Source organism: Pseudorca crassidens, chromosome 9 (assembly GCF_039906515.1).
Source record: "Pseudorca crassidens isolate mPseCra1 chromosome 9, mPseCra1.hap1, whole genome shotgun sequence".
NCBI classification, from domain to species: Eukaryota; Metazoa; Chordata; class Mammalia; order Artiodactyla; family Delphinidae; genus Pseudorca; species Pseudorca crassidens.
The window spans coordinates 86,409,945-86,435,691 of NC_090304.1; the positions used below are offsets into that span (position 1 = coordinate 86,409,945).

The 25,747-nt window shown below is 36.6% G+C and overlaps 1 protein-coding gene across 1 annotated transcript in view; it reads left to right on the top strand.

The window, feature by feature from the left end:
- The window catches only part of DDX10 (DEAD-box helicase 10), a 293,379-nt gene that overhangs the window by 255,158 nt on the left and 12,474 nt on the right, over positions 1–25,747 (top strand). Inside the window, exon 17 of the mRNA XM_067750942.1 lies at positions 1,542–1,678. Coding sequence (XP_067607043.1) covers positions 1,542–1,678 — 137 coding nt within the window. The remainder of the gene's footprint in view (positions 1–1,541; positions 1,679–25,747) is intronic.

The following is a 25,747-nucleotide window of genomic DNA, read 5'->3' on the forward strand; positions in this document are numbered from 1 at the left end:
TGTTACCATATATGTTAATATATAATAATGTAGTGTTTATTATTACTTTTAAATTAATGAATTTTTAAAAATTCTAAGTTTCAACTTCTAATACATTAAATGGCAATAGATATAATCCACCTTAACAGGAGCTCTTTGGAGTCCTTTATATATTTAAATGTATAGGTGCCGTGGGACCAAAAAAGCTTGAGAATTACTTTGGTAATTCTCTGGCTCCACCTTTAGATAACAGATTCCTTTGAGAGCACCAGACTGGAAAATTGGAAATACCTTGTAGCTTGGGAGATTAGTGTTCTTCAGTATACAATGACATTCAATTTTTGTTGACATCCTTGATTATTTTCAAATGGACTGTATAGTAGTATGCTGTTGAGTTGTACTGCTTACTGCCTCTGATGGCAGCCTTTTCTTCTTCCCTTCTGATATTTGTTTCCAGACCTTTTATTTTTAGCAGGGAATTTTACCAAGAAAGCAATAAAGGACTTTTGCAGTAGTGACTAATCCTTATTTTCTTTACTTCTTCCTTCTTTGGCTATGTTTAGAGGTTGTCAAGGAAGAGCTGTACAAAGAATGTAAGCAGACTTCAGTAGAGGGCTGCACAGTCAATTGCTATGCTATACTGAGTTGTTATTCAGTTTCTGGGAAACAGCATTAATCATTTGAAATCAAAGAATCATTGAAGTTTGTCTCATATGGTGTGAAAAAGAATTATAAAGTGGGTAACTAAGAGAAATTCGTCCAGAATTGTTTTTTAGTCCTGCTTACTGCTTATAAGCTGTTAAATGCGTGTGACAATGTTTGTTTGTATTTCTTATCTACCAGGTGACAAAACCAATCTGCCAGAAATAAACTTATTATAAGGGATGTTCATTACATAAATGTGTAGTAAATTTATTTTAACATTGCATTACTTTGTTCTCACAAAACAAAAGTAAAAAAGCCTAAATACCTACCTACTTGGATGAAACTGTATAGTTCCCAACTTTCTGTATCTTGGTATTCGATCTTATTTTTTAATTGTTCTTAGTTACTTCGTACTTAATTCGAATTTAGAAGGCCCTTCACTATCAATGAGCTAATACAGATCTGATTGTTGTTTTAAGATTTATTGCGATCAAAAAATTATCAGATATTTCTGTACTCTCTCGTCTGGCCTTTTACATTTTTACCTAATATTTTTGGTAGTTTTGAAACTTGCGTAGTGGACAAGAGCACTAAAACAAATTTATTTTACACTTTATTTCTTTGATAGTTGAGTTACATGGAAGTAATTAAACTGTCAAATTTGTCCCATATTGTGTTTAAGGGACTTAATAGTGATTTACTTTTTGAACCATATTTTGTTTTACTTTTGAAATGACATGGGTTTTCTTTCTCAGTGCAAATGATTATGGTTCTGAAAGTCACATAGAGGCTTTTTCCAGAATAAAAGGCTTCTAATTTGAGGATCTCAGTTAGGGATATTTATTTGGGGCTAGAAATAAGACCTGATTATTTATGAGCTGTTTTCTTAAACGACAATTTCCCTTGCCTTTTCTTAGGCTAAAGATGAAGAAGAAGCCTTTCTGGATTGGAGTGATGATGATAATGATGGATTTGATCCAAGCACACTTCCAGATCCAGATAAGTACAGAAGCTCCGAAGAATCAGATAATGAAGATATGGAAAACAAAATTAGGTATGTTTCTACCGTTGGTGGCATTAAGAATATGGGTTTTCTCCTTTTAATAACTCCAAAAGATGTGTGGAGACAAACATCTCATGCTCTTCTTGTCATTTTAGGGGCCCTTCTACTGTTTCTGTTAATTCCTGTTAACAGATATATTGGGTGATATGAGAGTTGTATCTTTTTCTTTGTCTATTCTCTTCTTGTCTCTCTCTTTCTGAATCTTTTATGCTTAAGTATTTGATGCACTAGGGTATATTTAGTGCAAACAGAGGTAAGATTTTATTTTGATTCACTGTTGAGATTGGTGTTAAAAATTATTTCTGAATTTTTTAAAAGGGCAGTTTTACTTTCACATTCTTTGATGTAAAATTAAGTAAGAAACACATAAAATAATGGAAAACTCGTACATAAACAGCCTTTGACAAATTTTCTCAAATTAGAATCTGTTCATTTTAATGTGGACTTACTTGCTGCCATGCCAAAAATAGATGAAATGTAATGAATTGAATGGCTTGCTCAGCACTTGTTTTCAGAGTACTATGTATTAGATTAAATTGAGATTCTGTTGATTTAAAAGTTGAGAATATTGAACTGCATGGTTCATGACTGAACTAAATCAATGAGCCTATTTAGGCACAAGGGGGAGGTACTAATGATGGATGAAGTTAATATGGTTGAAAGGGAGAGGAAGCTTGTTGGAACCCCTAAAGTTGCTAGTCTGAAAAGTTTGGAGTTGAAAAAATAGGCCACAGAGAGCTATAATCCAGTTTTAACTAAGAGCATTATGAAAAGGTCTCAAAAAGATTATCCCCTTAAGAGAAAAATGCTATAGAGAGATCATTTCAGAGTTACTCTTTATTTTAATATTGTGCTTATTTAAACATAGTATTATTTTATAATAGTGAAAATGACTTATCCAAAATGCAGTCTTCCCATGTGATGCCAGAAACTTGAGACATTTGCTATTGGACAACTAGGTAATGGACATAATAGCTTTACTACCACAAGAAGCACCACAGGTGAAAATAATTTATTAGGATTTAGAAAAAATATTTAAATGATAAGGGTTAAATAATTTAGGTCCAGGGCATAATTCTAATCTTTAGAAATTGACCTCTAAGAGTAAATATGCATATTCTACTTCAGAAAATACACATGTCCAGACCTTGATGAACTGTCAGTATGGTTGTTTGTTGCCCTTTTTATTCTTATATAAATGTCCCTGTTTCAGAGTAGTTTATGGGATCTCCATTTTGATAGATGTGATCTAACTTAACACGTATAACTTTGTATCATTAACTTCTAAATGCTCTGTGTAATTTTACTTTCTGAAGGGAACTTTAATTGGTTCTTACAGTTTGTTATTTGGCCATATTTTCCACATCTGTCTAACATACCTTTAAAACATAGAGCCAACCTTTGAAATCACTGGTAAGATGTCAGCAATCCTTCTGTATCTGATTCATAAGGATTTTTGTCTAACATTTTTCATGATAGTTTCTGGGTCGTCCTTAATCTACGTACAGCAGACATTTCATTTCATTCTTTTGGCATCTCTTACCCTCATAGTGACATTTCCCTACTACCACGTAGATTATATGACTTGTTCTCAAATAGTTTCACATTTCATCTTCTTAATGAGCTTGTAAATGCTTTGTAGCTAGAAAATCTGTCTTTTTATACCAATACTTTCAGCTCCAGCCTTTACTCATCTCCCCAGCATTAATGTCATAGGCACAGAAAAAGGCCCTAAAATACTTGTATTGATTAATAGATTTATGAAGGAAATTTATAGAGTAAAAGAGAGAAACATAATGATAAGCAACTATATAATTGGTCCTAATAGCTTAAATGATACCAGAGATGACAGAATAGATGGTTGCAGAACTGGAAGAAGCCAAGTTCCAATAGTGTAATGGTGATGCACAAGATGGTAGTAATACCTTGAGAGATGCCAAAGCATCTTAACTCAGTGACAAGTGTTCAGATGGGAAATATTTAAGCATTACATGAAAATTAAAATAGTTTTAAGTTAAGGCATAACTGATAACTATATTAGCAGAGATTGAAAGGAATTGATAAACTTGTCTTAGGCTGAAGAAAAATTATCTTGTTGTTGAAAAGAATATCAACAAGGACTTTATTCCTTTAGTACATTTAGGGGCTTCCTAGCAGTTTTGTCTTTGTATGAGCACAGTGATTATCTAGTCCACCCTCCTCCTCTTATAGATGAAAAAGTCACGGCTTCGAGGGATAAAATCATTTGTCTGTGATCACAATACAAGTTAGGCACAGGTCAGTGTGATCTGCCTGAATCAAATTGAACCTCTGGTTCTAATACTCCAGACAAGTTATATAGAATTACTATGGCATTAGAAGAGGTAGCTCAGGAAAACTACCTCAAGACAAATTTAATGTTATTTGGCTGAAGACCTGATCCATGGACTAACCATAGGATAGATTTGACTGGACCATGGTTTCCCTACCTCAGCATTATTGGCATTCTGGCCCAGATGATTTTTTGTTTTGGAGAGTTTGAGGTGGTTGTAGACTGTTTAGCATCATCCTCTACCACTAGCACCTCCCCAGTTGGGATAACCAGAAGTATCTTCAGACATTGCCAGGTATCCTTTGGGGAGCAAAATCTCTCACAGTTGAGAACCAATGGACTAGACCCGGGATGGTAGAATGTATTACTAGTGCTTAATTGCCCCATCCCTCATCCAGGATAGGCTTTGTCTGTATTCCTTTCCATTTAGTCCTAGCAGTCCTTCTCAAACAGGGTCCATCAATCAATCGGGATTGGTACACAAGATAAAACCTGTTTTCCATTCCTGGACTAGAAGGTAGGATTTAGGGTAAGTTACAAGTAATAGTCTACATGTGAAATTTCTATTTATACTCTAATTTTCCCTTCTCTCTTGAAATTACCTCAGTGGCAATGAATAAAGATATATGTAAACTAAAACCACACTGTTTTGGATAAGAAGAGGCATTCACAAGTAAATTCACGTACACTAGAATTTTGACAGTAGTAATTGCTGCTGCTGTGTATAATAATAGCGCCAATCCTATCTTCCTATATTGTTCCAGTTCTGCTACATCTTTTTTTCTTTGCCTCTCATGGACATGACCGAATGCTAAGATTTTGTGATGTTAGCTTTAGAGGATCCTCCTGGCTTGTTCACAGGTTTTATTTGGTGCACTGTTTCTGGCTTCTGCTCAATAATTGTAGGACAGCTAGTGTTCCAGCCTCTTGGTCATCCTCACTCTGCCAGTAGGTTATTCTCTGGATATTAATTTAGCATTTTCAGATATGAGTTTGTATAGGACTGGTTATACCAATTAGAAAGTGGCTATTAGTCCCAAACTAACTAGTATGAGCTAATTTCTTTGAATGTTTCCTTTCTATGTCTCTTTTTCCTTCACTTTGGTGACACCCGTAGATATTCAGCACAGGTAACACATTTGTCTCTCTACATGGAAAGACACTTAGTCAGTAGGAAATAGGCAAAGGAGAGCCAGATTTAGTGGAGAACGACTGAACTTGGGGTCAGTAATTCCTCCTCAGGGAGGTCTGATAGGATTTTAAAGAGTTTGTACCTCTGTCCTCCTCCTCAGCTCAGTATATAGCCACAGTAGAATTTAAACCCTCCTTAACCCTCTGTAGAATTATCAGAATTGTCATCTCTAACACTGAGATTCAAAAGAGATTCTCATATATAAGATCCAACTTCTTTAAGTTAGCATGACAAAAAGAGGTACCTTGCTTATAATATAGTCCCAGGGACAATGAAAATGATATGACCCTGAGTTCCTTTTAAGGAACTTTAAGAATGCTGCCATTAATAGCTCCATTTATCCTTAGAAACAGAGCTATGAAATAGGGGGAGTGGGTAATCTACCCATCGTACAGAAGGAATGTTAGCTGGTTACTCAGTAGCAGATGCCTGAATTCCATTGGAAGCTCTAAGCTTTTGTGCGCTATTTTTGAAAGTAGGTATAGAAGGGAGAGCTTGCTTTGATGCTCTCTGCTTTCTTTTCTCATCTTCCATCTTACAAATGGGTCCATGCTATCTATGTTTTACTCTGTGGTTTTCATTTCTGATTCCTTCTACGGAACTAGCATAGGTAGAGTTAATACAAGATATTGGGATTTGTTGTTATTATTTATTAAAATAGACAGAAAATTTAGTAGGAAACCTAGCTCTTTGTTGCAGCGGACTTTGTGACATCAGAGAATTCACTGGTCTGCAGGGAACTACACAGAATCATGTGTTCTTGTCTCCAGTGAGTTTTGATATAGACTTTCATACCTTTTGAGGACATAAGACCTCGAATATTGCATGTAATTATCTTTGTGCTCATAAGTGATTTTTCATTTCTTAATCTCCCAAATAGTCCATATAGTAGAGTTATACTGCTTTCACAATAAACATATTTGACTAGCTTCTATATGTGGTGCCAAGAGCTGGAGAAGCAACTTTCTGCATTATTTAAATCACATTCTGATTATTTAAGAGTTAAAAAATTTCTACTTGATCTGTAGTCTCTGGCTTCTTGTCACATTTCCTCCATCCATTCTTTCAACTAAGAATTTTTTTAGTACCTATCCTGTGCCAGGCATAGTGCAGGTACAGAGGATAAAACATTAAGCAAGAAAAATACCTTTCCTGCTTTCACAGAACTTTTAGTTCAGTGGAGGTTACAGATGGATAAACAAGCAATTACAAAACAACATGGTGGTTAAGTACTGTGATTTGTGCACGCGGGGAGGTGATGGGGAGAGGGATGGATGAGCACGAAAGTGATGGGCCTAACACTTGGGCTTGGCAAACCAGAAACAGCTTCCTGAAGGGAGTGATGGCTAAGCTAAACCTGAAGTAAGTTTAAGTTGTAAGAGAGCAGGGAGAAGGTTAAATTGCCCTTCTAAAGAATATGGCAATTTAAGAATATGGCAATTTAATTTAAGAATTAAATTGCCCTTCTAAAGAATATGGCAATTTAAGAATATGGCAATTTAATTTAAGAATTTGAAGTGAGACAAGTGTATAACCATATTCCAGTTAAACTCTTCTTTCAATAAAAGTGTTCCTTTTAGCTGTGCCTCACAAGCTGAGAGAGATTTGGTCCTGAACATGTAATCTAAGATTAATTTTTGTATATCTAGTAGTATTCATTATATTTGGATTATGGCCATCTTCTTGTGAATTGCTAATGATGTGAAAATTTCGAAGTATTGAATATGATGAAAAAGAAGCAGCTGGATGTTCCAGATATTCATTATCCAGCCAAATTAAGTTTTTAATATTTATCATCTTAACCTTTTTCAAGCAAAAAAGGGAAAGAAAAAGGTTGTGGTTAGACTGTTACTGCGTTATATCAATCTTTTCTTCACAGAACACGGTCTCTGACTAAGATTGCTTTATAAAGAATTGTTATATGGTGGGGTATTTGGTAGATTATTCTAGGTGGTATAAGACCACTCACGTGTAATTTGTACTGAGACTGTTGGCATAATTTAGACATGAAAAGCTTTATATGGATTGGTACCTTTCCTGTACAGGGTATATTTTCACATCTAATATAATTAGCTGTTCTTTTTGCCTAGCCTGACACAGCTCTGAATCAAAAGGCTGATCAAGGATTTTTGTCTGGTTTTCCATTTGTTTGGGGGTTTTGTTTTGTTTTAAAAATCTGTTTTATACTAGTTTTCTGTTTTTGAGTGAACCTGCCCATGTATCATGTATCTCTTACATGAAGGAGATGAACCACTTTAATCTGTATGGTTTCTCCTAGTGTTCTGTGACAACTCTTCAGTAAATTTTGCCCAGCAACTACTCTTCTATGACTTTACAGTCAGCTTTGTAATACATGGAAGGCTTTTCACCTGGAAAAGAAATATGTATGCATTAAAGATAAATTTGGGGGGAAGGAAAATTCCCAGAAAGCATTTTCCTTTCTTAACTGGTTTTGGTTGGGGCTGAGTATGACACATTATGTATTTTATATTAATTGGTGGCATAGTTGGCACTAAATATAGGGGATGATTTTTTAAGGGGATTTTTTTTACTCAGAGTCTAGGTGATTGTTAAATAGGATTGGGTATAGTTTTCACTTACTGAACCAGTGTTCATTGGTGAATCTAGCTGTGGGTGGTAGATATGGAAAGAAGTTGGCTCAGCTCAGTGATATATTGACTTTATTGTGTGCCTGCCATTCTTTCCTTTTATTTTTTTTAACTTCAGGAGATTATCTCTGATTCCAGTATGCCTAGCAGCTTTCAAGAGTAAATCTCAATCACCTCCTCTTCTTTGTGAAATACAAAGTTCATGACCTATCAAAGTTCATAGAGCTTTTATCAGCACTTAACATGAATTGTGAATAACAAGAAGAGTTAATTTACTTGACTTTCTTTAAATTGTGTTCCTTTTGTCTTTTTCCCTTTTGCCATTGCCCTAAAACAAAACAAAAGCATATCCTGTGTGATGTGAAGCATGAATGGACAAACTTCCAAGGCAGATTGTTGGGGTAGCAGGGAGGGTGGAGTGGGGAAGGTGGGAGAGGAGTGGGAAGGCAGTATTATTTGTCTTGGGACTCTTAGGGGAAAGGTTGCTACCTATTGAGGAAGGAAGGCATTATTTTCTGGGGTGAGGGTTGGGATGGGGAAAACACATTTTGAGAAATTTGAGGTTTAGGAAGCTCTCAGCTTGACCTTACTTGCAGTCTCAGGTTTTGCCCTGTGCTTTCTACCCCTCTGTCATTTAGCCACCCATTGAATAACTGTCAGTCAGTGACAGTGGTGGGTTTGTCATGTTTCAGAAATACTAGGATCTCTAAGAAGATGGATGAATGGCTCAGGATGCTATGAGGCCAAGGTGAACCACCTAGTAGGTTCACCTAGTAGATGAAACATCTAGTAGGGTTCTCTTGGCTGCTGCCCTGATTATGGTGCATGTTGACTGCTTTCACCGAAAAGACTGTTGAAAATGATACTTTTCAGGACCATCCTTGAGAATGACACCGCCCTTTTTTTTTTTTTACTTCACATTGCTTCATGTAGAATGCATTAATACCTACTGACTATATTATGTTATTTAGTTATGTCATAATTTCTTTATCCATTCCTCTTTTAGAATTTTAGGTCATACTCATGCTTAGTTGTTTGGTTTTGTTTTCTTTTGTTTTTGCTATTATAAGTAATTCTTTAATGGATAACTTTGTTGAACATTGGGTTTTCTCTCTCTTGAAATCATTTGAAGGACTAATGAAGAGTTAGTCTAAACTGTAAAACTTAATTTTGCCAGATAGCTAGAACATTGGGGACATGATTGGGTAGGTGATGATCTTGAATATTAAAAGCTAATCAGTGAAAGTAGTTTGAGGAGAAAAGCTGTTGTGCTTTTGGGGAGCAGATATATTTTACATACAGATTAGTAGCAAGAAAAATCCATAACATAAACCCAACTTGTATGAGTGTTTAAATATTTTTTTTAATCTGGGAGAAGAGAAATCATGTGTCTTCTAAATTGCTGCAGAGGAGAAGTTCTTAACCTGAACTCTATGGATGAACTTTAGGGGAATCTCAAACGTCTTGAAATTGTGTGCAAAATGATGGTTTGGGTGTGCATGTAGCAGACACTCCCGTGCCTTTATCTGGAAAAAGTGTCACGAATTTTCATCAGATTCTTAAGTGGGCTTATAAACCAAAAAAATAGAGATTGGGGGAGCCAGAACTTTTTCCCCATCCCAAATGATGTTTGTGTTTTTTAGAAGGAAACATGTACATGGATCAGTAGTGTGATTGCAGTCCCTTGTGTACTGTTGCCTTCTCACAGTCCCCAACCTTTTCGGATTATTAGAATTCTGATCTAAGAGGATATCATCTGCTCTTGCAGTTATGTTTGTAATGAATGCTGAGCCAGTCAATCTTTTCTTTGACTAAATTGTTTTTACAGATCCGTTTCTAGTACCGAGCAGCTAGAAAAGAGACATTAAGGACATGAACATTTTCAGTTCCATTTCTATATGCGATAGCCTTCACCATCAGAAGGAAACTGGGCAGATTTTATGGAATGTACTGCAGTAATTAATCTTCATTAGGACTGTTGCCATGGCCCTGTAAATGAAAATTTATGATGAGGGGAAAGTCTTTGGCACAACGTATTTGAATACCAGAGTGCCAGTACTTAAGGGTAGGTATAGAGATCTCTGAGAATTTTTTTAACGATCCCAAGGTCATTTATTATTAGCTTAAAATTCTTTAAGAAACAGTCCAAGCTATATTTACTGACATGAATGCAAGAAGGAGAGTTTTATACAATAGGGGCACAAACTGGACATGCAGATGCTGAACTCTTGGTAGCTTTCCACACACAGTTGGGCAGCATGTTGTAAAAGGACACCCAAGGGTTTCTGTGTGAGTGAATACTCCGCTCTCCACCTCAGTCCTCAGCTTCCTTGCAGCTAGCTCAGCCTGCAATTTCACCTGATTTCTTTCCTTTGCATTCCAAAAAAGAATGAGAAAACAGCATGAGGTTGAAAGCTGCACAGACACTGTAGTAAAGGGAGTGTGCTTTCTTCCAGCAGCCCCTTGTCCTGGCATTTGTTAGGTTTCTGAACAGGCTTGTACGGTGATGTTGGTCCTCCATTTTATGATGTAGCACACACCAACTTGCACAGCCTTAATTGTGCATGAACAAAGGCAGCCAGTACAGAAGTAAGGAGCTCTAACATATGGCATCATGATGCTTTCTGGCTGCACAGTCTTCCAGGCTTACAGAATCCCTGGTGATTCTGGTTGCCATTTTGTAACTTAATTATTGGAACTGCTTGCCCCAGTGTCCTTGGAAGTTTAGTGCTCACTCCATTACACTGTGTTTCTCTAAAGCCCTGCATACACCAGGGAAGAAGTCGAAAAGTTTTCCCGGCAAATCTTTTCTTCTATAGTGCCTTGGCCACAATCATATCAGACAGCACTTGGAACATTCTTGAAACTTGGAGTAGCAGTTCCAAATTCAGCACCCTTGTAGCCCAGGGAATGTGGTTTCCAGGTTACAGAGGACATTCTGATGTCTTGTATTGGAGTTTATTCACAAATCATTTATTTAAAGTATGCTATTTAACAATCAGTAGTCTTCCTATTCATGGCAGATACTAATGGTTACATTCTTCTTGTTGGAATGTCCCATCCCTTTCTACATCTGTTAAGACTGTTGACTAAAGCTTCCTAAGGGCCAGAGAGAGAATTTGTAAAAATCAAGCCAAATAAGACTTGGTAGTTTCCTCTACATGGAAAAATATTGTATCAAGGAATCAGGCTGTCTCCTTTTGTCTTTCTGTATCAATACATAGGAATTTAAAGTATGTCTGTTCCTGGAAGAATGGTCTCAGATGCATCTGTACTATGGTTCTATGAACCCAGAGACTGAATGACTTGCCCACATGTACCACCACATATAGTTTGGGAATATGGATCTACATTCCGTATCCTAAACTTAGCAACATGTGGAGAAGTAGGAGTTTTGTGAAATTAAGTCTGTTAGAACAAAGGCAGGCTACTTCGCCCTGCGGGATATTTGTGACTTTTGGAGTCAGATAGACAGACCTAAATTTGAATGTTACTTTCTTTTACAAGTTGTCGACCATGGACAAGTTAAGTTACTTAACCTCTCTGACCCTCAGTTTTCTTCATCAGTCTTTATCAGATGATAATTCTTACCTTGCAAGGTTACCATGAAGATCTAACTAGGGTAAAAAGAAAGCAGAGTATGATATGTAATAGAGTCATTAATATATGATAATCATTTTAATTACTAAAAACAAAACTGTAGCAGGAGTTTTTAAATGCGTATATACATTTACAAGAATAGAATTGAATGTCTTCTGGGATGTGAACTTTCCTTCTTCCTCATCAAAATCATTCATTAAGCCTCAGATACACAACATGGCAGGCCCTATATTCAAAACAGTCTGCAAAACTATCCTACAGACTAGATTGAAGTGATGTATGATATAATGAAAATAATGTCATTAACATATCCTATTCAATGTGTGGATAAAGGGTCCATATTACCAAATTGGAATGTGGGAAATGTCTTCACTTGTCTGTTCTCCTTCCTCAGCGTTTCCATTATTCAGGAATTAAACACACTGAAAGTTAACTGTGTGCTTGGCATAGAGCAATAGAGATACTAGATCCCAGCCCTCATAAAGCTTATATTCCAGTGAGGGAATGTAAAGAGAAGAGATGGTGATAAGGGCCATGAAAGTGGTAAATGTAGACTACCTAGAGAGGAATTGGGAGAGTTTGCTTTATATAAAGTGGTTAGGAAAAACTTCTCTGAAGTGAGACCTGAAGAATTATTGAAAGCCTTCTCTTTAGGAAAGAAGGAATCATTCATCCTAACATTCTAACCATGAATTGCTTGGACAATTATTAAACTTTAAATATTTAAATAAATATTTAATATTAATATTAAATAAATAATTATTTAATATTTAATTTAAATAGTTACCCTAATAGCGACTCTATATAATTATGTATATTCCTGCCAGAGGAGATTCCTCAGCTTTTTTTCATTCCATCATCCTTCAACCATGTGTCTATACTGACTATGATTCTGATTGGTTTCATGGAAGGTGATGAGGATAAGAAGCAGCTGCTATTCTAGTCCATAAAGTGGAAACTCATTAGAAAGGTGTATGCCAGCATGAAGTTTATGAGAACAGGAGAGTGAAGTTAAGATGGACTGATTACTCCAATTGAAGACTGGAAAGGTAATTCAGGTTATGAGTTAAAGCACCATGTCATTCATTGGGGATAAGAGGAGAAAACTTGAATGTATTTTTATGCTTAATTATTTAGGTTATAATGTGTTGATGGTGTATCAACTCTTTTTGAATATATATACAGTGGAATATTACTCAGCCATAAAAAAGGAACGAAATAATGGCATTTGCAACAACATGGATAGACCTAGAGAGTATTATGCTTAGTGAAATAAGTCAGACAGAGAAAGAAGAAAACTGTATGTTATCACGTATATGTGGAATCTAAAAAAGAAAACAAATGAATGTATAGAAGAAAACAGAAACGGACCCAGATAAAGAAAACAAACTAATGGTTACCACTATTGGTTACCAGTGGGGAGAGGGCGGGGGGAGGGTCAAGATAGGGGTTTGAGATTAAGAGATGCAAACTACCAGGTATAATATAAATAAGAAACAAAGATATATTGTCCAATACAGGGAAATATAGCTGTTATTTTATAGTAACTTTACATGGAGTACTATTTATAAAAATATTGAATTACTATGTTGTACACCTGAAACTAACATAATATTGTAAATCGACTATAATAAAAAAGAGAGAAGTTAGTTCCCGTCAAGGGGATTTGGAGATACTATAATTAATATTTATAATGCATTTACTATTCATATATCACTTATCTTGCATGAGGTAGATATTAATCACATTTTACAAATTAGGAAATTCACACTCCATGAAGTTAAGCAGTTTTCCCAAGTTTTAGGCATTTGCTAACATTTGAGTCAGTCAGGTCTGACTCAGAAGCCACTTTCTTCCATACCAGAATTTTTGTAAAACTACCTGTTAAGTAACTGATTTTAAAAAGCAGACATTTCAACATTAAACATGCTGAGGGGAAAAGATGTTCTTTACATTATGAGATGTATAATCCAGAGAAGTTACATGTATTGTTTCAAAGAAAATCAAAATTACTCTTTTTTTGTTGAATCAAAATGGCAAGTTATACTCCTTCTGTAGTATTGAAGTATTGTTTCATTTCTTATTCTGAGTCTGAGGTTATTGGGTGCTTCTTTCTAGTATTATTTTCCTTATGCCATTAATGTTTTAATTTTCACTGTAGCTTTGATCTTCTGGATTTCTTTGGGATTAATGATATGCGATTTGAAAAAAAAATGCAGTACAGATTTTAATGTCCACTTATATACTCACTCACAAAGAAAGTAGGAATGTGGTTTTAGTTAGAGATTACTCTGCCTAACTTTATATGATAATAGAGTGGGCCAGTCAGATATTTAGCAGTATAGAAGCTTAGCCTAGTGGGTTTATTCATTTATTTAAGAAATATTTACTGAGCCTATGGATACTACAGTGGGCAATGTGACTGCAAAGAATAAGACAGGGCTTCCCTGGTGGCACAGTGGTTGAGAGTCCGCCTGCCGATGCAGGGGACACGGGTTCGTGCCCTGGTCCGGGAAGATCCCACATGCCGCGGAGCGGCTGGGCCCGTGAGCCATGGCCGCTGAGCCTGTGTGTCCGGAGCCTGTGCTCCGCAACGGGAGAGGCCACAACAGTGAGAGGCCTGCGTACTGCAAAAAAAAGAATAAGACAGTTTTTGTCCTCAAGGAACTTGGAATCTAATCGGTGAAGCAGATAAGTAAAATAGACAGTCTTAGTACAGCATTTCGTAGGGTGTGATGGAGGAGTGCATAGTGCTAGGGGGCACCTAAGAGGGCACTTAACCTAGACTAGGATGGTCTGGAGAGGCTTCCCGGAGCTGAGTCAGGAGGGGAATGAATAACAAATAGTTACAGAGGCACTAGAAAGACTTAGATGGGTTTGAGAGAGATTAGTGAAGAAATGATCAATTAAATTAAGGATGTGAAGAAGAAGTGGTTAAAGGATGACTTCCAGGCTTTTAGTAGGGGTATTACTGTTTACTCAGAAGGAAAATATAGGAGGAAGAATAGATTTGGGGAAAACATGTAGTAGTTAGGGGCATGTTGAGTTTGCGGTGCCTTTGCAAATGTAGATAGAGATTTCCAGGATCCAGCTGAATATGCTGATCTGGTAGTCAGGAAAGAACTCTAGGCTATAAAGATGAATATTTTATAAGTCATTAGCACTATGGAAGATAGTTGGAATACTGAACTGCATGAGAATACTCAGAATGAATATGTAAAATGAGAATAGTAAAGGGCCAAGGATGGAACCTAGAAATACAGATATAAGTAATGGTGACAAAGGAAGAGGAAACTAAGATACCATTAGGGAGGTAGTAGTTAATCTGTAAGTACTTAAAAGTTAGATGATTGCCCATTACATCTCATGGAAGCTGTAGTAATGGTAAAATTTTAACTGTCCGCTGACTGGGTGTTAACTCAACAGAAGTCATGTGTTTGGAAAAATGAATTACTAAATTTAGCCTTAACATGACCATTTATATAATTTTGAAAAACATATGCAAAGCCAAAATTTAGAACACTGGGAACTTGTGCTATTAAAAACAGGGGATTGGTCAGCAGCCTGGCGCCTGTGTACCCACAGACTGGACTGAGTGCTGTGGGAGTTTTCCCATGCGTAAAGCTCTCCTCTGTGACTCCGTTGGAACTTGAATTAGAAGCAAGTTCTGATGAAACATTGCCTTCTTCATTGCAGTAATGGTACCTCTCAGGACTCCTAAGAACCTTCAACAAGGTCATGATTTCTGCCTTTCAGATGAGTAGGCATTTATTGAATGCCTTTTTTTTTAACATCTTTATTAGAGTATAACTGCTTTACAATGGTGTGTTAGTTTCTGCTTTATTACAAAGTGAATCAGTTATACATATACATATATCCCCATATCTCTTCCCTCTTGCATCTCCCTCCCTCCCACCCTCCCTATCCCACCCCTCCAGGTGGTCACAAAGCACAGAGCTATCTCCCTGTGCTATGTGGCTGCTTCCCACTAGCTATCTATTTTACATTTGGTAGTGTATATATGTACATGCTACTCTCTCACTTTGTCCCATCTTACCCTTCCTCCTCCCCGTATCCTCAAGTCCATTCTCTAGTAGGTCTGCGTCTTTATTCCCATCTTGTCCCTAGGTTCTTCATGACCTTTTTTTTTTTAGATTCCATATATATGTGTGTTAGCAAACGATATTTGTTTTTCTCTTTCTGACTTACTTCACTCTGTATGACAGACTCTAGGTCCATCCACCTCACTACAACTAACTCAATTTCGTTTCTTTTTATGGCTGAGTAATGTTCCATTGTATATATGTGCCACATCTTCTTTATCCATTCATCTGTCTCATCTGTCAGTGGACACTTAGGTTGCTTCCATGTCTGGCTATTGTAAATAGAGCTGCAGTGAACACTGTGGTACATGACTCCTTTTGAATTATGGTTTTCTCAGGGTATATGCCCAGTAGTGGCATTGCTGGGTCATATGGCAGTTCTACTTTTAGTTTTTTAAGGAAGCTACAGACTGTTCTCCATAATGGCTGTATCAATTTACACTCCCACCAACAGTGCAAGAGGGTTCCCTTTTCTCCACAGCCTCTCCAGCATTTATTGTTTGTAGATTTTTTGATGATGGCCATTCTTGACTGGTGTGAAGTGATACCGCATTGTAGTTTTGGTTTGCATTTCTCTAATAATTAGTGATGTTGAGCATCTTTTCATGTGCTCTTTAACCATCTGTATGTCTTCTTTGGAGAAATGTCTATTTAGATCTTCTGCCCATTTTTTGATTGGATTGTTTGTTTTGATATTGAGCTGCATGAGCTGTTGTATATTTTGGAGATTAATCCCTAGATGCTTGCTTCGTTTGCAAATATTTTCTCCCATTTTGAGGGTTGTCTTTTCATTTTGTTTATGGTTTCCTTTGCTGTGCAAAAGCTTTTAAGTTTCATTAGGTCCCATTTGTTTGTTTTTATTTCCATTACTCTAGGAGGTGGATCAAAAAAGATCTTGCTGCAATTAATGTCAAAGAGTGTTCTGCCTTTGTTTTCCTCTAAGAGTTTCATAGTATCCGGCCTTATTTAGGTCTTTAATCCATTTTTAGTTTATTTTTGTGTATGGTGTTAGGGAGTGTTCTAATTTCATTCTTTTCCATGTAACTTCCAGTTTTCCCAGCACCACTTATTGAAGAGACTGTCTTTCCTCCATTATATATTCTTTCAAGTCTTTATTGAATTTGTTACAATACTGCTTCCGTTTTATGTTTTGGCTTCTTGGCTGCGAGGCATGTGGGATCTCAGCTCCACGACCAGGGATCGAATCCACAACCACTTCATTGGAAGGTGAAGTCTTAAGCACTGGATCACCAGGGAAGTCCCCTTCATTGTATATTCTTGCCTTCTTTGTCATAGATTAGGTGACCATAGGTGCGTGGGTTTATCTCTGGACTTTCTATCCTGTTTCCATTGATCTGTTTTTGTGTTAGTACCATATTGTTTTGATTACTGTAGCTTTATAGCACAGTCTGAAATCAGGGAGCCCGATTCCTCCAGCTTCGTTTTTCTCTCTCAAGATTGCTTTGGCGATTCATGGTCTTTTGTGTTTCCATACAAATTCTAAATTTTTTTTGTTCTAGTTCTGTGAAAGATGCCATTGGTAATTTGATAGGGATTGCACTGAATCTGTAGACTGCTTTGGGCAGTATAGTCATTTTCACAATATTGATTCTTCCAATCCAAAAACATGGTATATCTCTCCATCTGTTTGTGTCATTTTTTATTTCTTTCACCGGTATCTTATAGTTTTCTAAGTACAGGTCTTTTGCCTCCTTAGGTAGGTTTATACCTAGGTAATTTATTCTTTTTGTTGCAATAGTAAATGGGATTGTTTCCTTAATTTCTCTTTCAGATTTTTCATCATTAATATATAGGAACGCAAGAGATTTCTGTGCGTTAATTTCGTATCCTGCAACTTTACCAAATACATTGATTAGCTCTAGTAGTTTTCTAGTAGCATCTTTAGGGTTTTCTTTGTATAGTATCATGTCATCTGCAAACACTGGCAATTTTACTTCTTTTTTCCAATTTGGATTCCTTTTATTTCTTTTTTCTTCTCTGATTGCCATGGCTAGGACTTCCAAAACTATTTTGAATAGTGGCAATTGTGGAAATACTTGTCTTGTTCCTGATCTTAAAGGAAATGCTTTCAGTTTTTCACCATTGAGAATGATGTTTGCTTTGGGTTTGTCATATATGGCCTTTATTATGTTGAGTTAGGTTCCCTCTGTGTCCACTTTCTGGAGAGTTTTTATCATAAAATGGTGTTGAATTTTGTCACAAGTTTTTCCTGCATCTATTCAAATGATCATATGGTTTTTATTCTTCAGTTTGTTGATGTGGTGTATCACACTGATTGATTTGTGGACATTAAAAAAATCCTTGCATCCCTGGGGTGAATTCCACTTGATCATGATGATCCTTTTTTGTTTGAATTTTAGAATTTTATTTATTTTTTTATATATCAGGTTCTTATTAGTTATCCATTTTATACATATTAGTGTATATATGTCAATCCCAATCTCCCAGTTCATCACACCACCATCACACCCGCAGCCACTTTCCCCCTTTGGTGTCCATACATTTGTTCTCTACGTCTGTGTCTCTGTTTCTGCCCTGCAAACCGGTTCATCTGTACCATTTCTCTGGGTTCCACATATATGCATTAATATACGATATTTGTTTTTCTCTTTCTGACTTACTTCACTGTGTATGACAGTCTCTAGATCCACCCACGTCTCTACAAATGACCCAATTTCGTTCCTTTTTATGGCTATATGTAGCACATCTTCTTTATCCATTCGTCTGTCAGTGGGCATTTAGGTTGCTTCCACGACCTGGCTATTGTAAATAGTGCTGCAATGAACATTGGGGTGCATGTGTCTTTGAATTATGGTTTTCTCAGGGTATACCCAGTAGTGGGATTGCTGGGTCATATGGTAATGCTATTTTTTAGTTTTTTAAGGTACCTCCATACTGTTCTCCATAGTGGCTGTATCAATTTACATTCTGACCAACAGTTCAAGAGGGTTCCCTTTTCTCCACACCCTCTCCAGCATTTGTTGTTTGTAGATTTTCTGATGACCCATTCTGACGGGTGTGAGGTGATACCTCGTCGTTTTGATTTGCATTTCTCTAATATTTAGTGATGTTGAGCAGCTTTTCATGTGCCTCATGGCCATCTGTATGTCTTCTTTGGAGAAATGTCTATTTAGGTCTCTGCCCATTTTTTGATTGGGTTGTTTGTTTTTTTAATATTGAGCTGCATGAGCTGTTTATATATTTTTGAGACTAATCCTTTATCAGTTGATTCGTTTTCAAATATTTTCTCCCATTCTGAGGTTGACTTTTTGTCTTGTTTGTATTTTTCCTTGCTTTGCAAAAGCTTTTAAGTTTCATTGGGTCCCATTTGTTTATTTTTGTTTTTATTTCCATTACTCTAGGAGGTGGACCAAAAAAGATCTTCCTGTGATTTATGTCAAAGAGTGTTCTTCCTATATTTTCCTCTAAGAGTCTTTTAGTGTATGGTCTTACATTTAGGTCTCTAATCCATTTTGAGTTTATTTTTGTGTATAGTGTTAGGGAGTGTTCTAATTTCATTCTTTTCCATGTAGCTGCCCAGTTTTCCCAGCACCACTTATTGAAGAGACTGTCTTTTCTCCATTGTATATCCTTGCCTCCTTTGTCATAGATTAGTTAACCATAGGTGGGTAAGTTTATCTCTGGGCTCTCTGTCCTGTTCCATTGATCTATATTTCTGTTTTTGTGCCAGTACCATATTATCTTGATTACTGTAGCTTTGTAGTATAGTCTGAAGTCAGGGAGTCTGATTCCTCCAGCTCCGTTTTTTTCCCTCAAGACTGCATTGGCTATTTGAGGTCTTTTGTGTCTCAATACAAATCTTAAGATTTTTTTGTTCTAATTCTGTGAAAGATGCCATTGGTAATTTGATAGGGATTGCATTGAATGTGTAGATTGCTTTGGGTAGTATAATCATTTTCACAATATTGAGGCTTCCAATCCAAGAACATGGTATATCTCTCCATCGGTTTTTATCATCTTTAATTTCTTTCATCAGTGTCTTACAGTTTTCTGCATACAGGTTTTTGTCTCCCTATGTAAGTTTATTCCTAGATATTTTATTCCTTTTGTTGCAGTTGTAAATGGGAGTGTTTCCTTAATTTCCCTTTCAGATTTTTCATCATTAATGTATAAGAATGCAAGAGATTTCTGTGCATTAATTCTGTATACTGCAACTTTACCAAATTCATTGATTAGCACTACTAGTTTTCTGGTGACATCTTTAGGATTCTCTGTGTATGGTGTCATGTCATCTGCAAACAGTGACAGTTTTACTTCTTTTCCAATTTGTATTCCTTTTATTTCTTTTTATTCTCTGATTGCTGTGGCTAGCACTTTCAAAATTATGTTGAATGATAGTGGTGAGAGTGGACATCCTTGTCTTTTTCCGATCCTAGAAGAAAATGCTTTCAGTTTTTCACCATTGAGAATGATGTTTGCTGTGGGTTTGTCATATATAGCCTTTATTATGTTGAGGTAAGTTTCCTCTATGCCCACTTTCTGGAGAGTTTTTATCATAAATGGGTGTTGAATTTTGTCAAAGCTTTTTCTGCATCTATTGAGGTGATCATGGGGTTTTTATTCTTCAATTTGTTAATATGGTCTATCATATTGATTGATTTCCATATATTCAATAATCCTGGCATCCCTGGGATAAATCCCACTTGATTATGGTATATGATACTTTTAATGTGTTGTTGGATTCTGTTTGCTAGTATTTTGTTGAGGATTTTGCATCTATATTCATCAGTGATATTTGTTTGTAATTTTCTTTTTTTGTAGTATCTTTGTCTGGTTTTGGTATCAGGATGATGGTGGCCTCATAGAATGAGTTTGGGAGTGTTCCTTCCCCTGCAATTTTTTGGAAGAGTTTGAGAAGATTGGGTGTTAGCTCTTCTCTAAATGTTTGATAGAGCTCACCTGTGAAGCCATCTGGTCCTGGACTTTTGTTTGTCACAATATTTTTAACCACACTCTCAATTTCAGTACTTGTGATTAGTCTGTTCATATTTTCTATTTCTTACTAGTTCAGTCTTGGAAGGTTATACCTTTCTAAGAATTTGTTCATTTCTTCCAGGTATCCCTTTTATTGGCAAAGGGTAGCTTGTAGTAGTCTCTTAGGATACATTGTATTTCTGCGGTGTCTGTTGTAACTTCTCCTTTTTCATTTCTAATTTTGTTGATTTGAGTCCTCTCCCTCTTTTTCTTGATGAGTCTGGCTATCAATTTTGTTTATCTTCTCAAAGAACCATCTTTTAGTTTTCTTGATCTTTCCTATTGTTTTTTTTTTTGTTTCTATTTCAGTTATTTCTGTTCTGATCTTTATGATTTCTTTCCTTCTACTAAGTTTGGGTTTTGTTTGTTCTTCTTTCTCTAGTTCCTTTAGGTGTAAGGTTAGATTGTTTATTTGAGATTTTTCTTGTTTCTTGAGGTAGGCTTCTATTGCCATAAACTTCCCTGTTAGAACTGCTTTTGCTGCATTCCGTAGGTTTTGGATCGTTGTGTTTTCATTGTAATTTGTCCCTAGGTATTTTTTGATTTCCTCTTTGATTTCTTCAGTGATCTCTTGGTTATTTAGTAACGTATTGTTTAGCCTCCATGTGTCTGTGTTGTTTACGTTTTTTTCCCTGTAATTCATTTCTCGTCTCATAGTGTTGTGGTCAGAAAAGATGCTTGATAAGATTTCAATTTTCTTAAATTTACTGAGGCTTTATTTGTGACCCAAGATGTGATCTATCCTTGAGAATGTTCCATGCGCACTTGAGAAGAAAGTGTAATCTGTTTTTGGATGGAATGTCCTATAAATATCAATTAAATCTATCTGGTCTATTGTATCAGTTAAAGCTTCTGTTTCCTTATTAATTTTCTGTTTGGATGATCTGTCCACTGGTGTAAGTGAGGTGTTAAAGTCCCCCACTATTATTGCGTTACTGTTGATATCCTCTTTTATAGCTGTTAGCAGTTGCCTTATGTATTGTGGTGCTTCTATGTTGGGTGCATATATATTTATAATTGTTATATCTGCTTCTTGGATTGATCCCTTGATCATTATGTAGTGTCCTTCCTTGTCTCTTGTAACATTCTTTACTTTCAAGTCTATTTTATCTGATATGAGAATTGCTACTCCAGCTTTCTTTTGATTTCCATTTACATGGAATATCTTTTTCCATCGCCTCACTTTCAGTCTGTATGTGTCCCTAGTTCTGAAGTGGGTCTCTTGAAGACAAATATGTATATATGGGTCTTGTTTTTGTGTCCATTTCACAAGCCTGTGTCTTTTGGTTGGAGCATTTAATCCATTCTTGTTTAAGGTAATTATCGATATGTATGTTCCTATTACTATTTTCTTAATTGTTATGGGTTTGTTTTTGTAGTTCCTTTTCTTCTCTGTGTTTCCCACTACTTTGTGTGTGCGCACCAAGAGTGGAGTCTCTGTTTCCCCCAGTCCTGTCGAAGTCCTGCAATCAAATCCCACTAGCCTTCGAAGTCTGATTGTCTATGAATGCCTCCTCCCGTTGCCATACCTCCAGATTGGGAAGCCTGACATGGGGCTCAGAACCTTCACTCCAGTGGGTGGACTTCTGTGGTATAAGTGTTCTCCAGTTTGTGAGTCACCCACCCAGCAGTTATGGGATTTGATTTTATTGTGATTGCGCCCCTCCTACCCTCTCATTGTGGCTTCTCCTTTGTCTTTGGATGTAGGGTATCTTTTTTGGTGAGTTCCAGTGTCTTCCTGTCAATGACTGTTCAGCAGTTAGTTGTGATTCTGGTGCTCTTGCAAGAGGGAGTGAGCATACATCATTCTACTCCTCCATCTTGAACCAATCTTTCATGATGTTCCTTTTAATGTGTTGTTGGATTCGGTTTCCTAGTATTTTGTTGAGGAATTTTGCGTCTATGTTCATCAGTGATGTTTGCCTGTAATTGTTTTTTTTTGTGATATCTTTGTCTGGTTTTGGTATCTGGGTGATGGTGGACTCGTAGAATGAGTTTGGGAGTGTTCCTTCCTCTGCAATTTTTGGAAGAGTTTGAGAAGGGTAGGTGTTAACTCCTCTCTAAATGTTTGATAGAATTCGCCTGTGAAGCCATCTGTTCCTGAACTTCTGTTTGTTGGAAGATTTTTAATCACAGTTTCAATTTCAATACTTGTAATTGGTCTGTTTATATTTTCTATTTCTTCGTGGTTCAGTCTTGGAATGTTGTACCTCTAAGAACTCGTCCATTTCTTCAAGGTTGTCTGTTGGTGTATAGTTGCTTGTAATAGTCTTTTACGATGCTTTGTATTTCTGTGGTGTCCATTGTAACTTCTCTTTTTTATTCTAATTTTATTAAGTCATCTCTCTTTTTTCTTTTTTTGCGGTACGCGGGACTCTCACTGTTGTGGCCTCTCCCATTGCTGAGCACAGGCTCCGGATGCGCAGGCTCAGTGGCCATGGCTAACGGGCCCAGCTGCTCCATGGCATGTGGGATCTTCCCAGACTGGGGCAGGAACCCGTGTCCCCTGCATCGGCAGGCAGACTCTGAACTACTGCGCCACCAGGGAAGCCCTCCCTTTTTTTCTTGATGAGCCTGGCTAAAGGTTTATCAATTTTTTTTTTTCTTCAAAAAGGACCAGCTTTTAGTTTCATTGGTCTTTGCTCTTGTTTTCTTCATCTCTCATTTATTTCTGCTCTTATCTTTATGATTTCTTTCCTTCTAATTTTGGGTTTTGTTTGTTATTCTTTCTCTAATTGCCTTAAGGGTAAGGTTATGTTGTTTATTTGAGACTTTTCTTCTTTCTTGAGGGAAGATTGTATTGCTATAAATTTCCCAGTAAGAACTGCTGTTGCTGCATCCCATAGGTTCAGTCATCATGTTTTCATTGTCCTTTGTATCTAGGTATTTTTTGATTTTCTCTTTGATTTCTTCAGTGATCCAGTGATTGTTTAGTAATATATTGTTTAGCCTCCTTGTGTTGTGTATTTTACATTTTTTTTCCTGTAACTGATTTCTAATCTCATAGCTTTGTGGTTGGAAAAGATGCATGATTTCAGTTTTCTTAAATTTACTGAGGCTTGATTTGTGACCCAAGATGTGATCTATCCTGGAGAGTGTTCCGTGTGCAGTTGAGAAGAAAGTGTATTCTGCTGCTTTCTGAGATGTTTTTTTTTTTTTTTTGCGGTATGTGGGCCTTTCACTGCTGTGGCCTCTCCCGTTGTGGAGCACAGGCTCCGGACATGCAGGCTCAGCAGCCATGGCTCATGGGCCCAGCCGCTCTGCGACATGTGGGATCCTCCTGGACCGGGGCACGAACCCACGTCCCCTGCATCAGCAGGCGGACTCCCAACCGCTGCGCCACCAGGGAAGCCCTGAGTTGTTTTTTGATTTCTCTTTTTATTTCTTCTTCAACGCGTTGGTTGTTCAGGACTGTGTTTTTAAATTTCCACATATTGTGAATTTTTCAGTTTTCTTATAATTAATTTCTAGTTTCATACCATTGTGGTTGATAAAAATACTTGGTATGATTTCAGTCTACTGAAATTGCTAAGATTTGTTTTGTGACTTATCATATAGTGTTTCCGAAGAATGTTCTGAGTGTGCTTGACAAGAATGTGTATTCCTTTGCTGTTGGGCAGAATGTCCTGTATATTTTTGTTCAGTCTCTTTGCTCTAAAGTGTAGTTCCAATCCAGCATTTCCTTACTGATTTTTTTTGTCTGGATGATCTAGCCATTGTTGAAAGTGGTATACTAAAGTCCCCTTCTCTTATTGTATTGTTGTCTATTTCTGTCTTCAGATCTGTTAATATTTAATATATTGTGGTGCTCCAGTGTTTGGTCTATGTGTATTTATTATTGTTATATCCTCTCGATGAATTGACCTCTTTGTCTTTATATAATGATATTGTTTGTCTCTTGTTACCATTTTTAGCTTAAAGTATATTTTGTCTGATGTAAGTAGCTACCTTTGCTCTCTTTTGGTTTCTACTTGCATGGAATATCTTTTTTCCAGCCCTTCATTTTGAGACTATGTGTTCTTAAAGGTGAATTGAATTTCTGGTAGGTAGTGTATAGTTGGGTCTTATCTATGCCACCAATCTATGCCTTTTGATTGGAGAATTTAATCCATTTACATTTAGAATAATTATTGATTGGTAAGGAATTACTAATGCCATTGTATTGTTTTCTGGCTGTTTGTTGTTCCCTTGTTCCTTTTTTTCCTTCTCTTGCTACCTTCCATTGTGAATTGATGATTTCTTAGAGTGGTATGCTTTGATTCCTTTCTTTTTATCTTTTGTGAATCTGCTGTAGGTTTTTGCTTTGTGGTTCCCATGAAGCTTACAGAAGACATCTTATAGATAGATAATAGTCTATTTTACACTGATAACAGCTTATTTTAATCACATACAAAACCTCTACCCTTTTACTCCCCTCTTTTTACGTTTTTGATATCACAGTTTACCTCCTTTTATATTGTGTATTTATTAACCAGTATTGTAGCTATAGTTATTTTTAATACTGTTGCCCTTTAACCTTTATACTAGAGTTAAATGTTGAACACACCACCATATTACAGTAGTAGCATATTTTGAATTTAACTGTATACTTACCTTTACCCAGTGTCTTGGATATTTTCATGTACTAAATAGTGTCCTTTGATTTAACTTGAACTCCTTTCAGCATTTTTATTTGTTGTTGTTAAGGCAGGTCTAGTGGTGATGGATTCATTCAGCTTTTTTTTGTCTGTGATACACTTTCTCTCTCCTTCATTTCTGAAGGACAACATTGCCAGATAGAGTACAGTCAGCCCTTTGTATCAATGGGTTCCACATCCACATTCAACCAACTGTGAATCGAAAATACTCAAGGAAAAAAAAATTCCAGAAAGTTCTAAAAACCAAAATCTTAATTTGCCATGCACCAGCAACTGTTTACATAGCATTTACATTTTATTAGGTATTAAAAGTAGTCTAGGAATGATTTAAAGCATATGGAAGGGTGTGAGTAGGTTACATGCAAATACTACACCATTTTATATAGGTACTTGAGCATCTGCAGATTTTGGTATCACTGGGAGGGGGAAGAAGGGGGGTCCCAAAACCAATTCCCCATGAATTCTGAGGGATGACTGCATTCTTGGTTGGCAGGTTTTTTTCCTTTCAACACTTTTGCTTATATCATCACATTCTTTCTTGGTGTGTAAAGTTTCTGCTGAGAAATATGCTAATAGTCTTATGGGAACTCCC